The following is a 20,153-nucleotide window of genomic DNA, read 5'->3' as shown; positions in this document are numbered from 1 at the left end:
CTGTAATCTTAGTACTTTGGGAGGCCAAGGCAGGCAAATCACAAGAGATGGAGACCATCCTGGTCAACATGGTGAAATTCTGTCTCTACTAAAAATACAAAAAGTAACTGGGCATGGTGGTGCATGCCTGTAGTCCCAGCTACTCAGGAGGCTGAGGCAGGAGAATTGCTTGAACCCAGGAGGCAGAGGTTGCAGTAAGCCGAGATCATGCCACTGCACTCCAGCCTGGTGACAGAGCAAGATTCTGTCTTTAAAAAAAAACAAAACAAAAAAAAAACAACAACAAAAAAAACTCTTTCAAGCAGAAATGACAATACTATAAAGTTAGATTAATAACACAGAAGTAAAACATATGACAAAACACAGAGGATGGGGATGGATAAATGGAATACATAATATTGTTACATAATTACATTTATGTAGTGGGAGGGAGGTAGTTGTCAAGTAGAATGTATGAGATGGTAACACACTGATTTTAAATAGACTTTGCTAATTTAAGGATATATTTTTAACCTAGGAGCAACCACTGAAAAAAATTTAAAAAGGTATAGCTAAGAAGCCAACAGAGAAAAATAAAATGAAATACAAAAATAATATTCAACTAATCCAAAATGAGTTAGGGAGATAAAACAGAATCAAATGGAAAACAGTATGGTAGATGTGAAAGTCACCAAGTTTAAAATTACATCAAAAGTCAATGGACTTTCAGCGCAAGTTAAAAAAACACCTCCTCTATGTAACTGATGAATCAAGCAGACCATACCCCCTCATCAAAAACAAAAAAACAGTAAGGAGACAAAATCTCTGAACCACACTATCAGTCAGCTTGACCTCAATTGACATTTACAGAACACAACAGCTGCAAATTCAAGTACACATGGGATGTTCACCAAGATAGATCAGCAATAGAGATCATGTTTTGCTTCCATTTGTGTAAAGACAGGAAATAAAAATAAGAAAATATATTTACATTTGTTTACATATACAAAAGGAAACTCGAAGGATATATAAGAAACTATAAGGTTACCTGTGTGTATGTTTAGCAGGTGGAAAGGTGAAGAAGACAGGGTAGCAGGGACACCTTATTATATTTAAAAAAGTTTCAAAACATTAAGTTCAAATGAATTAACAATCACATATTAAAAACTTGACCAAAAGACATTACATGTCAAGAATTTTAGAACCAATAAGACAACTCAGAATTCTTTTTTTGTTTTTTGAAATGGAGTCTCGCTCTGTTGCTGAGTATATTGGCATGGTGATCTTGGCTCACTGCAACCTCCACCTCCTGGGTTCAAGTGATTCTCCTGCCTCAGCCTCCTGAGTAGCTGCAACTACTGACGCCACCACACCTGGCTAATTTTTACATTTTTAGTAGAAACGGGGTTTCACCATGTTGTCCAGACTGGTCTCGAACTCCTGACCTTAAGTGATCCACTCACCTTGGCCTCCCAAAGAGCTGGGAAAACAAGCCTGAGCCACTGGGCTCAGCCAAGATCCAGAATTCTTACCAGCAATTTTTTTCTAAGGAAATGATCCAAGGAATGCACAAACATTTAGCTACAACAAAATCCATCAAAGCACTTACAATTTTTAAAATAGCAATTCTTCATTAGTAAGAGATTACTAAACTATGCCATATCCATGAATGGAATGTTATGCATTCATTAAAATGGTATTGTTGAATACTTAATGACAAGTATATGATTTCACTTAGGGTAATAAAAGCTCACTGAAAGGACCGAACAGCATAGACCAAAAAACATGGTGGTTATTTTGGGTTATGGTATTATAGGCGATTTTATCTTCTTTTCTATACCGTCTACTTTTTTTTTTTTTTTTTGAGATGGAGTCTTGCTCCGTTGCCCAGACTGGAGTGCAATGGCACAATCTTGGCTCACTGAAACCTCTGCCTCCCGAGCTCAAGCGATTCTCCTGCCTCAGCCTCCTAAGTAGCTGGGATTACAGGCACACACCACTGCACCCAACTGATTTTAGTATTTTTAGTAGAGACAGGGTTTCACCATGTTGCCCAGGCCGGTCTTGAACTACTGACCTCAGGTGATCTACCCACCTCGGCCTCCCAAAGTACTGGGATTACAGGCATGAGCCACCATAACCAGCCATACCTTTTAGATTTTCTAAAACAAACATTTTTATTACATTAAATACAAAATTTATCTTTGAAAAGATAAAATGTTTCATTTCTTCCCTAAAATTTTTCAACAAACTTTTTTTGCTCTCCAAGGGGATGGCAGACACTCTTACCGATTGACTTTCTATTGTCAAGTTCTCTTTTTCAACAGAAGGCTGAGCACTAAGGGGTCCTATCTTTCTAGAAGTGACCGACTCAACTGGCTTCTCTAAAAGATCTGAAGATGCTGTAGTTGGAACAGCCTCATGTCGCTGTGTACTTATTTTCTCTGCTGATTTAACTTTTCTTCTTACATCAATTCCTTCAGTGCTTTCAGAGTCATCACTAATGGGCTTGAGCTTTCTTCCTGACTGTGTGAAAGAAAAAACAGCAGTACTTACATAGAAAATATATATGCTTATAATTCTTACTGTAATAATAGAAAACTATCTAGTCCACATTTCTCACTTCTAAACTTCAAAACTGAACATAATAGGAAGATGACAACATAATTAGTGGATAGAACAGGAAACCAAAATGAAAGGTTACAATAAACACTCCCAACAATTTACTTTGCCTTTTTAAATCACAACCTAAACACAGTATAACAATGCTATGAAAATTGACAAGGTACATAAAGATGTGAGACCTCTTTAATGAAAAACACTTCAGATACAAACATATTTTGCTTTTTACTATAAAAGTATTTTCTAAAAATAGTACTTCATAAAAAATGTTGCTATGGAATATTTTCTCTATTTGCATCCAATCTAAACAGGAAATGAAATATTTCACAGAACAGTTTCTCTATTTGCATCCAATCAAACTATAACATATTAAAATTAAGGTAGAAGAGAGAATATTCCTACATACCTTTTTGGCACTAATTTTCACAGATTTGTTTTCACTTGTTTCATTTCCAGAAGTGTCTGAACTGTAAAAAGTACAAGTCATCAATATCTTGCACACATTCCATTTATATTCACATGTCTTCTCTAAACTTGCTCATCCAACATGAAAACAGACTTAATTTAATGAGGCGCTATCCTACTTGTCACATACAAGCTTGCTACCTTCCCAGATTTAGTGGCTGTCTCCCACATCTTCCCACACCCAGGCCACGTGAGTTTCTCCCAGGCAAGCAAGTAACCTGTTCCATCACTGCAGCAGCTTGTGGTCACGTCTGAGAACTGTACTTTTCTCCAAGTTACCAGTCCCAGGCATATGGTCCATCATTTGTACTAAAAGCTAATCCACTAGGCCCATCCTTAGGTGATAGTAAAGGGAACACCTTCTCTTTTTGTTTTTTCTTACACCCCCCCCCCCACATCCTGCTACCGAGACGGAGCCTTGCTTTGTCGCCCAGGCTGGAGTGCAGTGGTACAATGGTTCACTGCAACCTTTGCCTACTGGGTTTAAGCAATTCTCCTGCCTCAGCCTCCCAAGTATCTGGGATTACAGGTGCATGCCACCATGCCCAGCTAATTTTTGTATTTGTAGTAGAATCAGGGTTTCACCATGTTGGTCTCAAACTCCTGACCTAATGATCCTGCCTGCCTCGGTCTCCCAAAGTGCTGGGATTACAGGCATGAAAAGGAAAAACAGCCCTAACTTCTGATGGGAGATGAAAATTCATCTTTTTATTCTGTTTATTACAACAAATTTATTTAACACCAACCTCAAAATGCAAAGGGCAGTAAATAAAATTACTTTAACATTGAGAGGCTTTCCTTCGAAGGGTTCACTGTCTAGTAGGAAGGCCAAAGATAGTGCAGAGTGATGACCTGGCAAGCATCTGACAGAGAAGATGATGTGGAGATATGGCTGGGGTATTAGGAAAGGCATCATGGTTACCACACTTGGGCTGACTGGTAAAAAAAACTTCAGAAAAACAAGTGTGGAGAAGGGCATTTAAAGCAGATGGAACAGTTAATGTAAAAGCACAGTGGTGTAAAACAGCCCAGCATGTTCAAGAAATGTGCAACTGGCACAGATAGAATGTATCTTCTAAGAGAAGATAATGAATGCTAGAGAAGAAGTCAAAGGCTATGACTGACAGGCTGCAAGGCACCCACAGAGGCATGCTGCGTGGGTTTCCTACATTCAGCAGCAGCCTCCAGCTGCAGTGCCTTCTGGATCCACTGTAGCATTTGGGCAGGGGCTACAGCTATGGGCAATCTGTAGCCAACAAGTAAGCACAGCAAGGGTCTGGGGCCTGGCTGTTTCTACCCAATACAGGCCAGGCCTCCTTTAGCAGACATCGTTCTTCCAGAGCTCTGCAGTGGGTTGGTCAGAACCATAGGCACTGCAGTGCAGTTTGAGGCCATCTCTGCCCAATCCTGCTTCTTCCAACTTTATTTACCCTTCACAGATATCACTAATAAATTACCCCTTCCATTCCTAACTGCCTCAGTGTTTTCTCACCCAAGGATCCAAACCGGCACATGGGCCCTCTATGCCATGCACACAGGCAAAGGGGAGCCCTAATAGGAAGTGGGCATAGAAGTAAGACAAGACTGGTGTTTTTAAAAGATCACTCTGAAAGGTGTATGGGAGGGTAGGCCAGAGGGAAATGGCACAAGAAACAAGGAGACCAGACAGGAAACTACCACAGGAGTGCTGGTAAGAGTGAAGTTCCTAAACCATGGCAGCCACAGGGAGGTGGCAGGGGTGTGGAGAGGAAAAACAGATTCTCAAGGCAGTCACAGGCCAGAAAAATAGGACTGGCCAGACAGAACATATCAGAATTGATTCCCAGATTGCTGGATTGGAGGGGACTGGGTGAATGGCAAGCCCTAGATAATACCAAAAGAGTTCATTAACACTAGATGAGGTCATGTTACTAAATGGTGTTACATTAAAGCCCTGTGTTAAGTGTCAAAAAAAAAAAAAAAAAAAAAAACACTAGATGAGAAGGAAAAGGATGAAGCTCCATTTTAACTTTGTTGAGTGTGAGGTGCCTATGGGCATCTAGAGCAATATGGCCAATGTGCAAGACATCTTGGAACTCAGGAGAGAGGCTAGACAAGAGACAAATTTGAGAAACAGTGGCATACAGGTAGTTAGAACTATGAGCGTGAACTGGGGTTGATAGGGAAGAGAGGGCCGAGAGCAGAATCACCTACACATAAAGAAAAAACAGGAGATGAAACAACCAGAAGCAAGATGGCTGAACAGAGGATTCCACCAATTGTTCCCTGCAGGCAAGTTTAACAACTATCTACACAAAAGGAGCACCTTCACAGGAAACAAAAGTCAGCTGAGCACTCATAGTGCCTGGTTTTGACTTCCTATCACTGAAAGAGGCACTGAAGAGGGTAGGAAAGGGTCTTTAGCCGCTGTTACCACCCCTTCCCCATCTTCCAACAGTGGCTGTGTGGCACAGGGAATCTGTGCTCTTGGGAGGAGAGTGCAGTGATTGTGAAGCTTTGCTTTGAATTATGTGTTGTCCTGTAACAGCAGAAAGAACAGAAAAGAAAGAGGCTGAACTAAACTGGTGCCCAATCATGGAGGGAGCATTTAGATTGGTCCTGGTGTGAGGGGAATCACCCATCTTAGCAGTGAGAGCTTGAGCTCTGACAAGCCTTGTTACTGAGGGCTGAAGCGCTCTGGAGACCTAGATGAGCTTGATGGGCAGTCTAGGCCACAAGGATGGCAACTTCTAGTACTGAGCTGGGCTTGTAGCCAGTGGACTATGGGGGCATGCGACCTTCTAAGACACCAACCAGTGTGGCTAAGGATGTGCTGGCATCACCCCTGCCCCAGGCTCAGGCAGTACAGCCCATGGCTCCAAAAAAGACCCCTTTCTTCTACTTGAGGAGAGGAGAGGGAAGAGTGGAGAAGACTTTGTTTTGCATATTGGATGCCAGCTCGGCCACAGTAACATAGGCACCAGTCAGGGTCATGAGGCCCCCAGTGCAGATCACAACACCTAAGTCCTTTCAATTATCTGGAAAATCTTCCCAAAAAGGATGGATCCAAACTAGCCCAGACTCCAATGACTACCATAAATACCTGACTCTTCAGTGCCCAGACAATGATGAACATCCATAAGCATCAAGACCATCCAACAGAACATGACCTCATCAAACAAACTGTAAGGCACCAGGGACCAATCCTGGAGAAACAGGACTTATGTGACCTTTCAGACAGAGAAGTCAAAATAGCTGTTTTGAGGAAACTCAAAAAAATTCAAGATAACACAGAGAAGGAATTCAGAATTCTATCAGATTAACAAATAAATTGAAATAATTTTTAAAAATCAAGCAGAAATTCAGGAGTTGAAAAAAATGTAACTGACATACTAAACAATGCATCAAAGTCTTTTAATAGCAGAATCTATCAAGCAAAGGAATGAATTAGTGAGCTTGAAGACAAGCTATTTGAAAATATGGTCACAGGAAACAAAAGAAAAAAGAAAAAAACAATCATGAAGCATGCCTACAAGGTCTAGAAAATAGCTTCAAAAGAGCAAATCAAAGAGTTATTGGCCTGAAAGGAAAGGTAAAGAAATGGGGGTAGAAAGTTTGTTCAAAAAGATAACAGAGAACTTCCTAAATCAAGAGAAAGATATCAATATCCAAGTACAAGAAGGTTATAGAACCAACATCAAGCAGCTTTAACCCAAAGAAGACTACCTCAAGGCATTTGATAATCAAACACCCAAAGGTCAAAAATAAAGAATCTAAAAGCAGGCTGGTCCGATGGTAGCGGGTTATCAGAACTTATTAACATTAGTATCACTAAAGTGACACACGACCCCCCACTGCTGAAATTGACTGGCTTAAAAAAACAAAAAGAATCTAAAAGCAGCAAGTGCAAAGAAACAAATAACTTAAAATGGAGTTCCAATACATCTGGCAGCAGACTTTTCAGCAGAAACCTTACAGGCCAGGAGAAAGTGGCATGACATATTTAAAGTGCTGAAGGAAAAAAACTTTTACCCTAGAAGAGTGTATCTGGTGAAATATCCTTCAAACATGAAGGAGAAATAAAAACTTTCCCAAACAAAAGCTGAGAAATTTTATCAACTCCAGACCTGTCCCAAAAGATATGCTAAAGGGAGTACTTCAAGCAGAAAGAAAAGGACATTAATGAGCAGTATGAAATCATCTGAAGGTATAAAATTCACTGGTAATATAAGTACACAGAAAAAGACAAGACAACAACACTGTTAACTGATGTGTATAAACTACACTTACTGTAAATAGGAAGACTAAAAGATGAACCACTCAAAAATAGTAACTTTTCAAAACATAAACAGTATAATAAGATATAGGCATAATAATGGGTTATAAAACAGTACTTGGAAGCTTCGTGGTAACCTCAAAAAAAAAAATACAACGAATACACAAAAAGAGCAAGAAATACTACCAGAGAAAATCACCTTTACTAAAAGGAACACGGGAACAAAGAAAAGGAAGAGAAGACCACAAAACAATCAGAAAACAAATAGCAAAATGGCAGAAGTCCCTAATTAACAATAACATTGAATGTAAATGGACTAAACTATCCAATCAAAAGACATACAGTGGCTGAATGGATTTAAAAAAACAAACAAACAAACAACACAAGACCCAGTGATTTGTTGCCTACAAAAAACACATTTCATCTATAAAGATACAGACTGAAAATAAAAGTATGGAAAAAGATATTCCATGCCAATGGAAACCAAAAAAAGAACAGGAGTAGCTATAATTATTTCAGACAAACTAGATTTTAAGACAAAAACTTCTCTTTAAGAAGACACAAAAAAGGTCAATATATAATGACAAATGGTTCAATTCAGCAAGAGGATATAACAATTTTAAATATACATGCACCGAACACTGGAACACCCAGATAGATGAAGCTAATATTATTAGAGCTAAAGAGAGACTCCAGTACAACAGCTGGAGACTTCAACACCCACTTTCAGCACTAGAGAGATCTTCCAGGCAGAAGATCAATAAAGAAACATCAGACTTAATCTGCACTGTAGACCAAATGGACTTAATAGACATTTACAGAACATTTCATCCAACAGCTGCAGAATATACATTCTTTTCCTCAGCACATGGATCATTCTCAAGTACAGACCATATGGTAAGTTACAAAACAAGTCTTAAAACATTTTTTAAAAACTGAAATAGTATCAAGTATCTTCTCTGCAGAATAAAACCAGAAATCAGTAACAAGAGGAATTTTGGAAGTTATACAAACACACAGAAATTGAACAATATGTTCCTGAAGGACCAGTGGGTCAATGAAGAGATTAAGAAGCTGAAAAAGTTCTTAAGACAAATGATAATGTAAACACAACATACCAAAACCTATGGGATACCACAAAAGCAGTACTGAGAGGGAAGTTTATAGCTATAAGCTCCTACATCAAAAAAGAAAAACTTTAATAACCTAATGATGCATCTTAAAGAACTAGAAAAGCAAGAGAAAACCAAATCCGAAATAGAAGATCAGATTTTATAAATTTATAAATTTAAATCAACCCAATAAAGATAGCAACTTTGCTTCTAACTTAACAAGCAGCTCTTCAAAGTGATTATTACAAAAACAAACAAGGATAGTCAATAAACCTGTAAAAAACAATCAGGAAGCAACCAGCACTACCAAATACTTTGTTATTATTACAAAGCCTCAGCAATAATGAAGAGCAACAATGATGCATGACTAGACAAAAAAACACTGACATTAAGGACAGAGGCTAAAATGGACCCCAATATAGACAGAATGTAATATATAACATGAGTGATGTCTCAACAAGTGATGTACAGGAACAAAGGGTCATTTGATAAATTTGAGAGAACTGAGTAGTCGTGGAAAAAAGGAGAAAAGCTGCATTTATACCTCACAAGAATAGAAAAGATCAAGGATTTTAATATAAAAATAAATCATAAAAGTTCTAGAAAAAACATGAAAGGAGATGCCTAACTATGACTCAAAAATCCCTGAACCCTAAAGAAAACAGTTGATAAATATATCATTGCATCTACATAAAACTAAACATTTTCTATGTGGTTAAAACAACAACAACAAAAAACCATTAGGTGTTTTGTCAAAAGACAGATAAACAAACTAGTAAAAAAAATCTATAACATAGGGCTAATCTCACTAATGTTTAAATGAAGTCACAAAGAAAATGACCAACATCAACTAGAAAATAAGAAAAAATGACATAAACAGTTTTGCAGAAAGAGAAATTCAAGAGCTTTCGAGTCATTGCTGCTCAATTACTCCTAAGAAGAATACAAATTAGAACTAGGCTGGGATAGCATTTTTGACCTATAACATTGGCAAAAGTCCAAGTTTCATCTCACTTTGGTGGCAATAACTATAAAAATGACAAACATATTTCATTTGACCCAGAATTTCACTTTTATGACTATATCCTATAGGTACACAGGCACGAGTGTGAAACAGCACTCCCAGTGGTACTGGGAGTGAGAGCACAGACTGGAAACAATCCCAGTGCCCATCCATACGGGACTGGGTAATCACACCAAGGAACATCTATGCTGTGGAAAGGGTAGAAGAATGAGAAAGCTCCATGCATGTGTATTGAAGATGTATTAAGTGAAAAGAGCTAGGTTGCAAGCTATGCTGCCTTTTGCACACAAAAAAGGATTAAAATCTGTATTCATATTCACTTTTATATGCACCAAGAAATTCTGGAAGGACATATAAGAAATTAACAAGGGAGAGGGAAGAAGTGGGTTCTAGGAGCTAGGTGGATAACAGACATGCTATGAAGACTTATTATAAACCTTTTTATATTTTTAAACCATGTGAATGTGTTCCCTACTCAAAATATTCCTCTCTAAAAATTACATTCACCACTGTTTAAAGTGGAGTGCATGTTTTCCAAATGTATGACTTTTATTAATTTTCAATAACATGTAAAAAAAAAAAAAACTGGAGTCTTCAAAATAACTAAGTACTATAAAACTTCCCTAATGCAGACAATCTCAAAATGACTTCCTAAGATTTCTGCCCAACTGGGATATTTAATAACTGCAGTTTTGATACTTGCTAAATACATTTAGTAACTGGAATTGACCTATTACCCAATAGAGGTCCCTAAGTGAAAGAGCTACTCTAGTTAATAATTTATAATTAGTACTACAGTTACTGAAGAGTTCTGTAGAACTCAAATTACATAATTTGCTCTCAAGTTGTCTCTATAAAATCATTTTTATAGAGATTTTCCTGACCTATACCTTCACATAAATCTGAAAGACTCAAACCAATGCGCCTCTGGGACAATGCATCTGAAACAGACTTTGTATTGCTTTGTAATTATCATCCACCATATACAAGGAAATATCTCATTTGTGAGAATTAGAGAATCTGTAAATGAAAGGGACCTCTCAAAATCACTTTAAATTCTATGCTCATAAAATCTTTCCCTACTTTCTTATGTGACTCAAAGCTAAACTATCGTCACAGGCATGATTTCTAGGATAAGGTATGAATTATGTCAGTTATCACAGCTATTATAATTATTATAAGTAATGTCAATTATTAATAAAGTTTTTATGCCCCAGTTCTCTTGAGAAAAAGCGTAACAAGTTGGCTCAAAGGATCTTATTAGCTTCTATCTTAAAAAGTTTCTCGGGAGAGAGATCCAAGATGGCTGATTACTAGCAGCTCGGGATTGTAGCTCCCAGTGAAAGTGCAGAGAACCAGAGGATGCCACACTTTCAGATGAATTTTTGTTGCTCACAGATCAGGAGATTCCCAGCAGAGGAGCCCCACGGGTTGCCAGTGTGACTCTTGTGGCTGGCACGGCGGTTTTGCTGGCGCCTTGGCGTGGCAGTTCTTGGTGCAGAGTGAGCGAGACTGGGTCCCCTTTTGGCCGATTCCCAGGCAGAAAAGCACCATCAATCTTAACACCACTGTTTTGGCCAGTGCAGTGGATTGCTCAGATTTCGGCGCTGGGAATCAAGTTGGACGTCCACTCAGAGACCTAATTTGAAAGTCGGAAATTACAAAGACGACAGGTGGATAAATTTACAATGATGGGAAGAAACCAGCGTAAAAAGGCTGAGAATACCCAAAATCAGAATGCCTCTCCCTCTACAGGGGATCACAGTTCCTCATCAGCAATGGAACAAGCCCTGATGGAGAACGAGTGTGTTCCATTAACAGAAGTAGGCTTCAGAAGGTGGATGATAAGAAACTTCTGTGAATTAAAAGAACTTGTTCTAACCCTAATGCAAAAGAAGCTAAGAACTTTGAAAAAAGGTTTGATGAAATGCTAACGAGAATAGACAATTTGGAGAGGAATATAGGTGAATTAATGGAGCTGAAAAACACAACACGAGAACTTCACGAAGAATGCACAAGTTTTAACAGCTGAATTGATCAAGCAGAAGAAAGGATATCAGAGGTCAAAGACCAACTTAATGAAATAAAATGAGAAGTCAAGATTAGAGAAAAAAGGATAAAAAAGAATGAGCGAAGTCTCCAAGAAATATGGGACTATGTGAAAAGACCTAATCTACGTTTGATAGGTGTACCTGAATGTGATGAATAGAATGAATCCAAGTTGGAAAATACTCTTCAGGAGATTATTCAGGAAAACTTTCCCAACCTAGTAAGACAGGACAATATTCAACTCCAGGTAATACAGAGAACACCACAAAGATATTCCTCAAGAAGACCAACCCCAAGGCACATAATCGTCAGATTCATCAGGGTTGAAATGAAGGAGAAAATACTAAGAGCAGCCAGAGAGAAAGGTCAGGTTACCCACAAAGGGAAGCCTATCAGACTTACAGCAGATCTCTCAGCAGAAACCCGACAAGCCAGAAAAGAGTGGGGGCCAATATTCAACATCCTTAAAGAACTTTCAACCCAGAATTTCATATCCAGCCAAACTGAGCTTCACAAGTGAAGGAAAAATAAAATCTTTTGCAAACAAGCAAGTACTTAGAGATTTCACCATTACCAGGCCTGCTTTGCAGGAGCTTCTGAAAGAAGCACTGTACATATAAAGGAGCAACCAGTATCAGCCTTTCCAAAAATATATCCAGCTAGCATCAAATGGCAGTATTAAACTCATATATATTATTAACTGGATAAAAAGCCAAAACCCATCGGTACACTGTATCCAGACCCACCTCACATGCAATGATACACAAAGACTCAAAACAAAGGGACGGAGGAAGATTTACCAACCAAAAGGAGAGCAAAAATAAATAAATAAAAAGCAGGTGTTGCAATTCTCACCTCTGATAAAATAGACTTTAAAGCAACAAAGATCAAAAGAGGTAAAGAAGGACATTACATAATGGTAAAAGGATCAATGCAACAAGAAGAGCTAACGATCCTATATATACACATACCCAATACAGGAGCACCCAGATACATAAGACAAGTTCTTAATGACTTATAAAGAGAATTAGCCTCTCACACAATAATAGTGAGAGACTGCAACATCACATTGTCAATACTAGACTGATCAACGAGATAGAAAATTAACAAGGATATCCAGGACTTGAACTCAGACCCGGAACAAGTAAACTTAATAAACATTTATAGAACTCTCCACTTCAAATACACAAAACATACATTCTTATCAGTACCATACACACCTATTCCAAAAGTGACTACATAATTGGAAGTAAATCACTCCTCAATAATTGCATAGCATTTCATAGGTTTAAATGAAATATCGGTTGGCTGCTTGTTTGTTATTTTCTTCCCTTATTCCTTCCTGTCTCCAGTGTTGAGCACAATTATTGGCATAAAAGAGGTTTTCAATTCCCATTTTTAGACTGCATTCTAGCCTGGGCAATAGAGGAATACTCCCATTCTCTCTCCCTCTTTCTCTTCCTTTTTCTTCCTCTTCCTCATTCTTTTTTTTTTCTTTTTTTTCTAAAAAAAAAAAAAAAGTTTCTCAGAAATCCCATTAACCATGAATAAACAATTGCTTGAAATATACCAGTACCTTCTTTTTGCTTCTTTTCCTGGAGAAGTTGAAGGAATAGACAGGCCACAATGTTTGGAGAGTTCTTCCTCATCAGCATATATAGCTGTGCTGTGTAAAGGAGGATCTTTCAAAAGGCAAAAAAGAAACACAACTTTAAAAGTCTGGCTATTTGGGCAGTATTGAAGTTTATTCCCTTACAATGGAATACAAAACAATCTTTGTTTAACTGACTTACAAAATCAAAATCAATTACTTAGGCCACTTCCCAAATGTTTTTGATCTCACAACTCCATTCCCACTATAAGCCCAAGAGAAGTGAAAAACTTCCACATAAAAACTCATACATATATGTTCACAGCAGTGTTCATAGTGGCCAAAAACTAGAAATCACCAAAATGTAACTGATAAGTAGGTAACAAGCTGTTGCATATCCAAACAATGGAGTATTACCGAGCGATAAAAACCTGTAGGAAGGAAGTAGATACACACTACAACATGGACAAACCCTGAAAACACAAGTCACAAAGGACCAAGAGTCTAGGATTCCACTCTTATGTCCAGAAATAGCAAATCCATAGAGACTAGAAGGAGATTCATGGCTCCAGGGGCTTCAAGGAAAGGGGAATAATAGGGAGTGACTGCTCAGGGGTACAGGGTTCTCCACAGCGTGATAATAATTTTCTGGAATTAGATAATGCTGATGGTTGTACAACCTTGTGAATAAACTAAAACCCAATGACATGTACACTTTAAAAGGGTGAATTTTATGGTATGTGAATTCATTTCCATTTTTTCAATTAGGGACTTTAGGTTAAGATCTTTTAGATTTAGATTTTAGATAAATAGAACATTTTTATCAAGTCATAATAAAAGACATACTCTGGCAAATATATTTCACCTTACAAAATGTATAATATTTTCTTTTAACAAAAAATTAAACCAAAGTCTTCAAAATTCTCCTAAAACTTATTCCAGCAAAAATGCCTGGCCACTGCAGTTCTGCATGTGGGTACACATGGCACTTTCTCTGTCATTTCTGTCCTCTGGAGTGTCCAGTGACACACAGTGACAGAAGCAGCCTATCCTGACAACTCACACACTCCTGGACAGCCAGGTATTGACTTTTTACCCAGCACTCCCAGGAACATAAGTGAAGCTCTCCCACTGGTTCTCCTGAATTATCCCCTGCCCCCATGAAATTAGGACAAGGGAAAATTACCCATACTCTTCTCCTCCCTAAATCAGTGGCTCTATCAAATGGTGCAGTGAAGCGAGAAATGTATTCTATGTTCCTCTTGTTACAGAGTACTATAGTAAGTGTCCTAATGTGACTGGATTGTTAAGGAATGCTACTAGAAGAGTGCCTCTTTGATAATGTTCTTTGTTTCAATCTATTTAGAAGTGAGAAAAATTAATTCAAATTATTAAGTACTCCCCAAAGAACATATTTACTATATGCAGACAACTAATTTTTACATTTGAAGATACTTCTATTTTTTATTATGCCTGGCCTAAACATTGTTTATTTAGAGTTACGTTAGGATAAAGATTTAAAATACTAACCAAAGGTCTCATTAGGTTCTTCATCTTTCTCATTTTCACCTGGCCTGCCAACGCTTGAGACATCAGAATTATCAGGAAAATCAAACACATCAACAGGCTTGCACTTTTGACCAGCTTTCTAAAAGTGAATAAAGTCGAAGTCATTGAGATGGCTCTCACAAAGAACATCACAAGGCTGATTTATGTAGCAAGGATATTCTTGTAATCACTGCTGCCTAAGGAAGTAATCCTTATGCATGGGGTGATGGATAGACTACCTACTCTGATTGGGTCATTTACAACATAGTCATGTATGGCAAGATCAAACTGTACCCCACAAATGTGTACAATTACTATGTTTCAGTTAAAATAAAGAAAGAAACAACCAAATATAACACTTTTTGGGGACACAGACTTTTTTGATAACCTAAGGTATGGATAGGTAAACTTTTTCTATAAAGGACCAGAAAGCAAATATTTCAGGCTTTGCTGACCATAAGGTTTCTGTTTTGAGTACTAACTCAGCCACTGTTGCATGAATGCAGACAGTAACAACACAGAAAAGAATGAGCATGGCTGTGTTCCAATAAAATTTGACTTCTGAACACTTCAATTTGAATTCCATATCATGTTCATGTGTTATCAGATAGTCTTTTCATTTTATTTCAACCATTAAAAAATGTAAAAACCATTCTCAGCTTGCAGGGATATACAAAAACAGTTAGCAGGCTAAATTTGGCCTATGGGCCAGTTTGCCTAAACCTCTGACCTAGGGAAAGTGATGGGTCCTGTTTCCAGAAATGTGCCCATATACCCAAAAGTTCATAAACAGTTTTTAAGGGTACACATGGGTAAAAACTCCTGACTAAAGGAGACACCAGGGTTTACAGTTTAATATATTGACAAGCCCATGAAGTCTGCTACCTCAAATCTAATGAGGTATGAAAACATATATAAAATGAAAAAAACTTCCATGGTAGTTCCGGAAAATGTGGAAGGGTACTATTAACAGATACGAAAATAAGAAAATTCTGGAAGATATAAAGGAGGTCAAATAAAATTGGCAAACAAAACAAAAATTTGACCATTCAGATGCCCCCCAGTAAAAGACTTATTCCTAGAGTACTTGAGGATGAAATGCTGAGAGAGCTGGCAGGTCTTCCAGTCTCTCCCTAGGGAGCCTCCACCAAATGTAAAGAACTGCCTTGCAGAGGGAAGGACAGGTAAGCTGAATCCATTCCAGGTACTTTGGGCTTTCAGCTAAGGCTGGAGCTTAGAGAAACCCCTCCAAGGCACACTGGACTTTGGCTACCAATGGCAAGAGCAGGCAGGCCAGCTGAGAGAAATCCACTGAAAGGACCAATGAAGTAATGCTGGAGTGGGAGCAGATGGCTGAGCAAAATCTTGCAGGGGCATCCCAGGGTTTCCCAGAGGGGAAAAGAGCTATCCTCTGCAGGAAGGGCTTAAGGACCATGCAGGACAGAGAAAGTCCAGGGCAGAATAAGCAGAAGGAACTCCTTCCAGGGTGCCTGGCACTGTCACACACTGTTAACGTGAGATTACAAAGCCAGCCACACGAGCCACTGGAAAAGAATTTGGAATTAGCTATAATAAGTGTTACAGAAATGTACACGCCTTTAACATACATTCTAAGACTCTATTAGAAAGAAAAGTAAACCTGTAACATGAACTAAGCGCCACAAAATCATAAACAAGTCTTTTAAAACCACAATAAGAAATGACTTTAGGTGAAAAAAGCAAAATATAGAGCATTGTACAATTTTTATATGAAGTCAATTATCTAAACGAAAATAAAACCAACCTAGGCTCAGAAAAAAAGGAAATTCTAAAACATTAACAAAAGTAATTTTCTTTGCTATACTGGAAAAAGTGTGAGGAAAATGAACACTTTTTCACTACAATAAACACTGAACTTGCCGAATGAGGTCTACAAAACTCTGAGGTAGCCACAAAATGCTATTTTGTACTGTCAATTTTGAGGAAATCACAACACAAAAAGATAACTCACATCTTTCATGGAATGTGTTCTTTCTAAGGCGTTCTTTGACTGTCTTGCACTATTAAACAGCAAAAAAACACAAGAGTTAGGAGATAGTTAAAATAACCAAGGAAACAGCATAGTTATAACTCTTTGCACGCATTTTTACCAGAAGAAAAAAGAACAAAAACAAAAACCAGAACCCATATTCCATCATTTTTATAGGTCAAATCATATCACCAATTTATAAAATAACATACTTCTCCCCCTCAGGGACATGGGAAGTTGGAATCCTGCTGTTACCTTTTTCCCTGAGGCCTTAATCAATCAGCAGTGATTGACTTTCTCTGCAGAGCTGAACAAAGGAGTGGTAGGCTAACACTAAACTCCGACACCTGCTCCATCTTGTGCCTGGCTCTTGCACATCCTTTTCTCATTTAATTCTAACAGTCCTATAAGGCAGAAGTGAATCAATCCCGTTACAGATGTAGGCTTGCCCACAGCAACACCAGGCAAGGAAGGAGACAAGCCTACACTGAAATTTACATCAGTTCAAATCCAGGGCCTGCCCTCGACATCCCTTCACACTCAGTTGGGCCATAGCTTAAAATGATAAAGTTGTATATATATATATCTTCAACAAACTTCAAGGAAACACATATAACAATGGTGACTAGAATAAAAAAGGGAAATAACAGTGGCAGGGAATATATTACATAATATTATTACTAATAATATTGCCAGGAGTCAGTGAGTATGTACAGAGCATCCTCCATGGACCAGGCATTGTGCAAGCGTACGAGGATACTATGGGATAATACAGTACATAAATCCCGACTTTAAAATATGCCATGCTGATTGCAGCCGTATTTTCCTCATTTGCAGACAGCAAAGTCAGCTTACTAAGTCTGAACCAATGTTTGAGCAACCTTTTGATAAAATTACAAGCAGAGAAGTTGTAAACATAGTATAAGGACCTTCTGCATGCCATTTACCCAGGTTCACTCACTGCTTACATTTCGTCTCTTTTGCGCTGTGTTTGTAACTGGAGATACTGTGCACATTCACCCACTAAGTACTACAATTACGTCTTTCCTAAGAAAGCGGGCATTATCCTACATATTCATGGTACAATTTCTAAAATCAAAAAATTTAACACTGACACCATGATCTAATCTACAGTCCATACTCAAATCACATCAATTGTCATGTAATGTCCTTTAAGACTGCCAGGCCAGCATTTTTAAAAAACCAAAAGAAAGGGAAGAAAATGAAACATTGCACTGGATATACTATGTCCATAAGCCTTTTGTTTTATGTGTCGATGTGTGCACACGTGTACTAAGTGTGATGTAAAACATCATTACTGTGAATCAGTTTAAAAAAATAGTTGGAAAAGTGTTTAGAGCTGGTGGTTCCCAGACTTGAGTGGCATCGCAATCCTCAGGAGGGCTTGTTAAACAGGTTGCTTGGCACACCCCCGGGGTGTCTGATTCAGTACCTCTGGGGTGTGGCCTGAGATTCTGCATTTCTAACAAGTTAATGATTTGTTTATTTGATTCATGAAACCTAAGGAAGAAGGTATTCGTTTTACGGCAATTTTATACATGATGATTCTGGGGTTCGGAAAAGTACTAATCAAGGGTCACACAGCCGAGTAACAGAAACACAATTACAAACCAGACCACATAAACTTCTTAACCTAAACTCTTTGAGCTGTCTTGTCCTTTCTGGTGATGGGGGTAGGGGAGTGGGGGTGGTGGTGGTTCAAGGTCCCTCCTTACTTTACGCTGGAGTCAAGGTAGGGCTTCCGAGAGAGAAACCTCTGACAACCCATAGGTAAAATTTATGGGCCGGGCGCGGTGGCTCACGACTGTAATTCCAGTACTTCGGGAGGCCGAGGCAGGCGGATCACTAGGTCAGGAGAGCGAAACCATCCTGGCCAATGTGGTGAAAGCCCGTCTCTACTAAAAATACAAAAATTAGCTGGACGTGGTGCGCATGCCTGTAGTCCCAGCTACTTGGGAGGCTGAGGCAAGAGAATCGCTTGAACCAGGGAGTCGGAGGTCGCAGTGAGTCAAGATCGTGTCACTGCACTCCAGCTTGACGACAAAGCGAGACCCCATCTCAAAAAAAAAAAAAAAAGAGAGAAAAGAAAAAGAAAAAAACTTCTGTTATATGTGTATTAGTGTGTTTTGGGAGATGGCATGAACAAATTTCATGAGTCTCAAACCCAAAAATGTTTAAAAAAAAAAAAAGACAACAAAACCCACTACCCTTTCAGATAAACTTGAACCCTTTTCGGCTGACATTCTTTCCTAATCCTCTTCTCCCCTGGCGGAGCCTTCAGTTCTTCTCCACTGGCCACAGGAGTCAGGACTCGGTTTCCCGACCTACCTGCGGTGTCCTGCTCCAAGTCTGCACCCTAACCCCGCATCTAGCAGCACCTCCTTCTCCAGGCAGTGTTCCCAGGCCCAGCGGGAACTGTTCTCTTCAGAACGTCTTGGGGTGTGGTCTTGTGCACCGTCAGCAGCAAGCTTGGATGGCCATTCGCCAACGAATCAGCGACCAGTGTTTTAGAGTGCGGTTTTGCAACCTACCAAACACACCGTTTTTTTGGTAAACAAAAACTGCTCGACCCATTCTGGAGAAGGGCGAGCGGCAGCCCAGTTCCCCCGCCAGAGATGTGCTCCAGTCTCGGGTCTGTGGTTTGCAATACGGAAACACCAGAGTCTTCAAGAGAAGAAAACTGACTCCCAGAGAGTAAACTTCACTAACCACGTCTGGCAAATCGTAGGCGGTATTTCCTGAATATTTCGCTTTCAAGCCAGCACCTTGAGACTCACTACTTTGGACGGCACTCTCCCCCGCAAAGCCGACACTGGCTAACGTCTCTCCTACCCGCCAGGCAGTGCTAGGCCCCGACCAGCCCGTGCGGGTGGGATCACTGTTATCCCCACTACACGGACGAAGAAGCCGGGGCCCCGGGTGACTGGTCACGCGGGCGAGCTCCAGAGCCGAGCCCGAACAGCACCGGGACCTAAACCGCGACAGGCGAGGAAGCAGTTCAAGCTGGCCTCCCGCCTCGCGCTGCGGAGGTCGGCAACACTTACCCCTCAGGCTTGGGAGGCCGCGACCGCCGCCGCCGCCGCCGCCGCCGCCGCCCCCGCGGAGCCATAGCGCCGCTCTCCACACCCTCGCAACGGATTGAAAGCATCCTCCCAACTGACTGGAAGCACCCGCGAGACTGAAAGCTTCCGCCAAGCCCCGCGACGCTCCGAGCAGCCAATCCGAGCCGAGCACGTGCGCATGCGCCGGACTTTCTGAGCGGGCCCCGGGCTCCACCCCGGCCTGGAACGTGAGGGAAAACCGGGCCTGGTTATTACAGCGCAACGGAGCTGGAGTCCATGCCGCACAATCAGTTGCCTACGGTCCGCCGTGACGTAATATTTCCGGGCTTTCCCTCCCACCCGCACCGCCTGTTTTTCTACGCCCGAAAGCCTCGGAGCCTCGTGGGCCCGCCCCTTGTGGGGCGGGGAAAGAGGAGG

The 20,153-nt window shown here is 39.9% G+C and overlaps 1 protein-coding gene across 2 annotated transcripts in view; it reads right to left on the bottom strand.

Annotated features, from left to right (window-relative positions):
• The window catches only part of CENPU (centromere protein U), a 40,866-nt gene extending 21,011 nt beyond the window's left edge, over positions 1-19,855 (bottom strand). The window contains exons 1-6 of one of the 2 annotated variants that reach the window (XM_012452859.2): positions 19,845-19,855; positions 16,636-16,684; positions 14,628-14,745; positions 13,083-13,188; positions 3,008-3,068; positions 2,269-2,505 (exon numbers count right to left, since the gene is read on the bottom strand). In XM_012452859.2, coding sequence (XP_012308282.2) covers positions 2,269-2,505; positions 3,008-3,068; positions 13,083-13,188; positions 14,628-14,745; positions 16,636-16,644 — 531 coding nt within the window. In that variant the 5' untranslated portion in view covers positions 16,645-16,684; positions 19,845-19,855. Of the gene's footprint in view, positions 1-2,268; positions 2,506-3,007; positions 3,069-13,082; positions 13,189-14,627; positions 14,746-16,635; positions 16,685-19,718; positions 19,754-19,844 lie in introns of those variants that run through there. The other variant, XM_012452858.2, reaches the window with a different exon arrangement.
• Positions 19,856-20,153: the final 298 nt, after the last annotated feature.

The sequence above is a fragment of the Aotus nancymaae genome, unplaced genomic scaffold, assembly GCF_030222135.1.
Source record: "Aotus nancymaae isolate 86718 unplaced genomic scaffold, 86718_ANA_hifiasm-v0.15.2.pri h1tg000006l, whole genome shotgun sequence".
NCBI classification, from domain to species: domain Eukaryota; kingdom Metazoa; phylum Chordata; class Mammalia; order Primates; family Aotidae; genus Aotus; species Aotus nancymaae.
This window is presented reverse-complemented; position numbering and strand designations above follow the sequence as displayed.